Source organism: Cariama cristata, unplaced genomic scaffold, assembly GCF_000690535.1.
Source record: "Cariama cristata isolate BGI_N322 unplaced genomic scaffold, ASM69053v1 scaffold18194, whole genome shotgun sequence".
Lineage (NCBI taxonomy): Eukaryota > Metazoa > Chordata > Aves > Cariamiformes > Cariamidae > Cariama > Cariama cristata.
Genome location: NW_009613685.1, coordinates 1 through 6,607, shown reverse-complemented (window position 1 = coordinate 6,607; position 6,607 = coordinate 1). Strand labels below are relative to the sequence as shown.

General features: G+C 39.7%; 1 gene segment (V, D, J or C); it reads right to left on the bottom strand.

Annotated features, from left to right (window-relative positions):
• Positions 1-4,454: 4,454 nt before the first annotated feature.
• Positions 4,455-4,974, bottom strand: LOC104156947 (the record flags this gene model as incomplete). The annotated part of the segment is given in 2 exon segments: positions 4,455-4,832; positions 4,926-4,974. Coding segments are annotated over 2 exon segments (427 nt in total), but the record flags the coding sequence as incomplete, so codon positions are not given.
• Between the last annotated feature and the right edge of the window lie 1,633 nt (positions 4,975-6,607).

Below are 6,607 nucleotides of genomic sequence, written 5' to 3'. Positions count from 1 at the left end.
ATATTTCCTGTTTCTTTTCTTCTGTTTTTTGATTGCTGTATCTTCAGAAGTAAGTTAAACCATGAATGTTTTCCTCTCTTGACAATGAGTTTGTTTATCTACACATACACCTGTGTACGCAAAGAGATGTGTGTTTTGTGTATGTGTCTTGCTGTGTCCTGGTTTTGCTTTTGCTGGCAGGCACAGGTATTCATGCCTGTATCACTGGTGCAGGATTGTATATGTGTGGGTACGTGCATTAATGTTTTTGTTGAATACACACGCATGGATATGGGCATCCAAATTCTGTCTACTCTCATGAAATCTTCCATGACGCTCGCTGCTAGAACTCAACATTTCAGTATAAAAGTAGCACTTAGAGCAGCAGACCTACCTGTAGCATAACGATGTGTGTTGATATCCTAGCAAGCAGTTAGAACACTTTGGTGAGTCACTAGGTCCACATTCTACAGTATGTTACCTCCTTAAATATACTGCAGAATTAGTATAAGTTATATTCCCATGAGAAAGACTGCAAATCCAGTTTCATTTGATGCCCCCAACTTCTCATTCTTCAGACCAATTCCTAAGCAGTCATACCAATATGAATATGAAAAGTCTAATACAATTACTACTTAACATGATATTTCAGCTATGGGCAGCCAAGTTACAACTTGTGCAAATGAGCACTGAACAAGTTCTCCTAATCAGCAGAATGAAAAAAAAATGTCCTTGTCTAATAAAGTTTTCTAAAGAAATGTTTGTTTCTCTGTTGTTTTTTATTTATTGCTTTCTCCCTTACTTTTCAGAAAACTATCAGAGAAGTGCTACAGCTGGGAAGCTTGTGTACATCATGCTCATTTTCAAGAGCGTTTTGTATGGGATGTTTGTGATGGGATTGATGCTTATGTCCCAGGAGAGCAACAGAGTTCTACTTTGTACACATTTGTCCTAACTCATTCTAACTGTACAGGAGACCACTTTGGAGAAAATCAGGTCTTAAAGTTAATATTTATATAAATCCACTTCTCTACAATTATATTGTGTCTCTCATCATTTTCAAGAGAACAAGCTAGTGAGAATGAAAGGGAGGGGTTTAGACAAAAGGGGGAAAGAACTCCAGGGAGATATTGTGCAAGACAATGACTGAAGTATTATCAAAATGTGTGGTCTTTTTAAAGAAAAGAGTAAAAAGGAAAATTAGGAAGAATAGCTAAATAAGAAAAATAAAAAAGACCAAGAAAAGCAAAGGAGGAAAGAAAAAAGAACGCAACTCAAAAAAAGGGAAGAGAATCTAATCTGTGGGGGAGAAGGAAGAGGAATCAGAGTGTGGTTCTTTAAAGCTGTGTTTGTGGGCACCGTTTCTGTCCAGCATAAACTGTAAAACCAAGGGATTACTAATCCTGGAGAGTGTTTCTGGAGATCCTTCATCCACTTTGCATCTCATTAAGATATTACCTTATGGCATAAGTTAAACAATTGGTAATTCAGAGGTTGCTCACTTGGGAATAAATGGAGAACAGAGTCATACTTTTTATATGTAGATGTATCCTAAATAGAGGTAGGAATAATGCAGGCCAAGATAGAGGAGTGCTTGTGGAGCTTTGGAAGCAGAACATCTGGGAATGCAATAGCAAGGCAGAAGGAGTAGGAGGCACAGAGTGAAGACTCTAAAGGGAGCTTCTGTCCAGCATAGCCAGGGTCTTCAACAGAAGGGGGAAATATCTCTAAACGCCTCAGCAGAAAATGGTACCTCAGAATCAGCGCAGATGACATGCCAAAATGTACTTGAAAATATCTTTAAGTGAACAGCAGTTGAATTTTAGCAAAACAGGATGCGGTTTGACATTTACTCAAAAAAAACATTTTGACAACGCATAAGCCTCTCTTACCACACCACCACCCCAGCCTCTCAGGATGAGGCACAGGGTGCAGCTCTCTGTTCACCATATTACAGTTGGACAGAAATAGTGACATATAAGGGCCTTATGAAAGTTGGTGGGTTTTTTGTCTCATGTTATCACACAATCTTCTTGCCACTGAAGTCTGCAGTTGGGTTTTGCATGTGCAGCTGCTGTTTCTGTTGTGCAACACACAAAAAACAAAAGACTTGTGGGTTTTGGGGAGTTACTGACCTGGTTTTACAAATTAAGAAAAAAAAAAAAAAACAAGCTGGTTTTTCCAGGTATCTCAAAACAGCAAAACAAGATGATAAAAATCATATACTTGCAGAAAAAAATTGATAGGAGGGTACTTCTGGAGGTCTCTCTATCCAAATTGCTGTTCAAACCAGGGCTAACTCCAAAGCTAGACCATGCTGCTCAGAGCTTTGTCCAGGTGATTTCTGAATATTTTCAAGGACAGAGATTGGACAAGCTCTCCGAGAAATCTGTGCCAGTGCTGAAGCACCCTCAGGAGGAAGTATTTTTTCATTATGTCTAATCAGAGTTTATCTTGCTGCAGCTTGTTCCCCTTCCACTGTGCCCCTCCAAGAGTCCCACTCTGTTTAGGCAGTTGGAGTCAAGCAATTAGTCGTCCTTTAGCCTTCTCATCTCCAAGATGAACAAAATCAATTCCCTCAGCCTCTCCTGTTGTGTTTCTGCTCCAGTCCCCTGATCATCTTAGTGACCTCCTGCTGGACTCTTTACAGTTTGTTGATATCTCTGTTGTACTGGGGCTGGGGCAAGGTAGGGGTGTGTATGGACAATAGAGATAGTATTCCAAATATAGCCTCAAAAGTGCTTCAACATGCTAACTGCATTCTTGCTAATGTAACCAAAAATGTAATTAGCCTTCATTGCTGAAAGGGCTTGCTGCTTATTCATGTCCAATTGCTTTTCTGCAAAGCTGCTCCCTAGCCAGTCAGCCAATATTTAAAGGACTCAGATAAAGGTTCTCCCACCTTTTCCCCAGGGGATGTGCCTGTAATTCAGTAACTCCTATCCCAGTGAAGAAACGCTGCACAAAAATCACAAATTGAAATTTTCCCTTGAAGATCAGTATGCTTATCCTCTATATGTGGTAATACAGACGCTTTTTTGCCCGACAGCATTTACAGTGTAAATTGACATAATTCAGATTGGGATAAGAATAATCTCAGAATATGGATGCCATGTCCAATTACGGAATGTTCCCATTCTACATCCTTTCTTTAAACCTTTCCAAAACCCTCTGACTGGAAACACATTGTTATTCCTCTTTATTTCAGAACTAACAAATTATGCAGGTGACTTTTACACATCACGAGGACTTTGCTTAGTGCTTTCTTGCTTTAGGACAATTTAGGACAATTTGTTATATTATCATGGAATGCTTACACCAAAGAGTACCTTGTGCTATGACTAATCCCACTGCATCAATGACACTATCTGGGAGAATGGTGTGCTGGAAAGACACTGGTAGGGTTTTTTGTGTGAGATACAAGACTCTTCATGCCAAGCCTGAAATATCTGTTAGGGAGAGCTTATATGTAAATAAAATTACATTCACATCCTGCTTGTTCATCCCTCCACATTTTTGTCTTCAAAATATGGATGCTTTCTGGAGCAGTGTTCGTATTAGGGCTTAGCTCAAAGTCAGAGAGAACTACAAGACTTTGAATGAGGAACATCACAAAGATGCCTGAGAGAAAAAAGAAACTCAGAACTCATCCATAGAGAAGGATTAAACCAGATTAATATAGATTGTGTTGCTGCTTATTAAGCTGTGAGAGAGGTATAAGTATGAGGCATAAAGAGATACACATGACACACTTGGTGGCATGTGCTTCACTATGTAGCCAGATGTAAACTAGATAGAACAATTTCTGAATACATGGGATTCTACTTGTTATTTTTCTTGAACGTGAATTCATTCTAAGTTGCGTACTACTTTGTACTCTGTCCCTTTCCTCTTTATATCCTCCGTACACATGTAACTTTTCAGGACTGTCCCTATGCACTTGCAGATCATGACAATGGCTGCTCTTTTGTCATTTTAATCTAATCTGTGGCATTAGTTCTGTTTAGCTGTTATTTTTATATCATCTTTTGTTCAGGTCCCTTCTCATTACTATTTACAATCTTCTACCAATTTCTTATGATTAGGGTAACCTTTCCAAGCACAGTGCAAAGCATTGTGGCTTTCACTGCTTGATAATATTCAGAGAGGAATGAGAGTGCCCATAGAAGTCACTGTCTCTGAAGTATTTCAGACTTAAACATATGTATATTTCAAGTAACTGTTCTGTGTCAGGTAAGAAAATGGCTTAGGGAACAATAATTTGTGGCTGTGTAGATTGCAGTTTCCATTTCCTTTATTTTATGTCTGCATTTGGTTAACAATCTTTATAGATTGTTCTGATGAGTTCGAGAATAAATGGCTGATCAGGAAAAAGGAATTCAGCAACTAACCTGCACTTCAAAGACCTATTCTGCCTCTCTTGTTCCAACTCCTCAGCAACACCTGGTTTGTGAAGAAGCTATTGGCCTACATACCCTTTTCCTGTGCCGACAGCGGCTCCCTTCTCAGGGAAGGTGCTGGAAAGGAGAGGAGTTTATGTAAAGAAAGCAAGGGACTTTGAAGTGTTGTGTCCAAACTGCTGGCACAGAAATAGACAGCTGAATAGTTCATCTTCACAGATAAAATATCCAAATAGAAATCTGTGAGGTTTAACCGCTTAGCTTCGTATCCATCGTGAATGTCACCCTTTTGTTGCTGATTTGGACCAAAGGAATAATAGACCAATTGCAGCCCCTTCCCTGGCTGCTGCAGATACCAGTACATAAAATTGTGATTATCATTTTGACTGCATGTCAGAGTAGCTTTCTCATCTTCTTTCAGCACAAGACTTGAAGTTTGGGTGATTTTAGCTCCTGTAAGACAAAGCAAAACAAAATCACAGTAAAACGAGTAAGCTACATTCTCCCAGCAGCAGAGCAGGTATCACAGCTCTACTGATTCCTTACTTGCTCCAAAGAAGTACATGGCCACACACCAAGCTGTCCACATCCTCATTTCTGCCCCAGCAGTCAGGGAGCATGCCCCTGTAACGGACTTATATAGGTCTGCTTCACGTTTCTTTTAAACCAATAGCAGAGATCTCTGTAACGGCTAAATCTATGCTGAAAACCAAGCTCCTTCCTGCAAGAAATTTCAAGCAAACACTTTATTTGAAGTGTATTTGTTGAAAACACAGAGAAAGTTTCAAACTGACTCAGATGGAAGTTTTTCTTATTCTATCAGACAGGATATTGTCATATATGACAATTGTCTTTTTATTTACCCTTGTATGCTTTATTTTATCTTTTGATATTTTGTTTCCAGAATAAAACAGAAAACATTTAGTGTAATCAAGTAAAGTGGTTTTCTTGTATTGGTGACTGCTAGAATTTTTCATTCTGGAAAAAGAGCAAATACGATACATATGCTTAGATCTTAATTCTTTTTTTTCCTTTTCCACCTGTCAGAACCAGCAGCCATGATCTTGTTTTGGGAAGAGCTTTATATGGAAGCCTGGTTTAACCTTAGCACACACAAAAAGTGAAGGAAACTTGAGTTGTTCCTAAAGCAAACATCTAACAATTTCTTTTCCCTTAGTTGCCCCAGCAGTACCTGTACTAATTATAAACCCAACTTCCAGGATTCAGAGTGATACCACTGTCTCTGACACAACCATTTAATCTGTGCTAAGAAGACTGATCACTGTCCTACAGCGGTATTTTGGATGCACAGTGAGAATCATCACAGCAGTCATGTTTGCCATCTCTAGCTTTGAAATGAGGCCCCAGAGACCAATGTCAAAATCAAACAACCCAAGATCTGTGCTACTGAACAGATTCTTTCTTATTTAAGTGAAAGGATGCCGTCTGGTGGAATGAATGGGTCTTTACAGTGACCCTTAGGGGCTGTGTTTCCAACAGTTCTCTGTTTTTGCATTCGCAGAACTGCATGGAAAGGGGACTGGAACTAATGCACCAGAGATATGTATGTCTGTTATTAAACTGGTGACTGTGAAATGCTGAATTGAAAGTGTTGACTCAGAAATACACAAGTTCTTTATCTGTAGGAGAAAGATGTCAGAGCTGATATTGAGAATGAGATTTCACAAAGACAACATAATGCAGCTGATGGAGGGAACTAGTGTGTGAAGTAGCTGATGAGGTGCCTAACTAGATGTGCTGTCAAAGCTGCCCTAAGATCGAGGTAAATCAGCTGGAAAGAGAAACCTCCTTTCACACAGAACACAGAGTGTCCTGGTTTCAGCTGGGACAGAGTTAATTTTCTCACTAGTAGCTGGTATAGTGTTATGTTTTGGATTTAGTGTGAGAATAATATTGATAACACACTGATGTTTTTAGTTGTTGCTAAGTAGTGTTTATACTAAGCAAGTCAAGGATTTTTCTGCTTCTCATGCCCAGTCAGCAAGAAGGCTGGAGGGGCAAAAGAAGTTGGGAGGGGGACACAGCCAGGACAGTTGATCCAAACTGGCCAAAGGGATATTCCATACCATATGACGTCATGCCCAGTATATAAACTGGGGGGAGTTGGCCAGGAGGGGCTGTTCACTGCTCAGGGATTTTTGCTTGGGCATCGGTCAACAGGTGGTGAGCAGTTGCATGGTGCATCACTTCTCTTTTCTTGGGTTTTA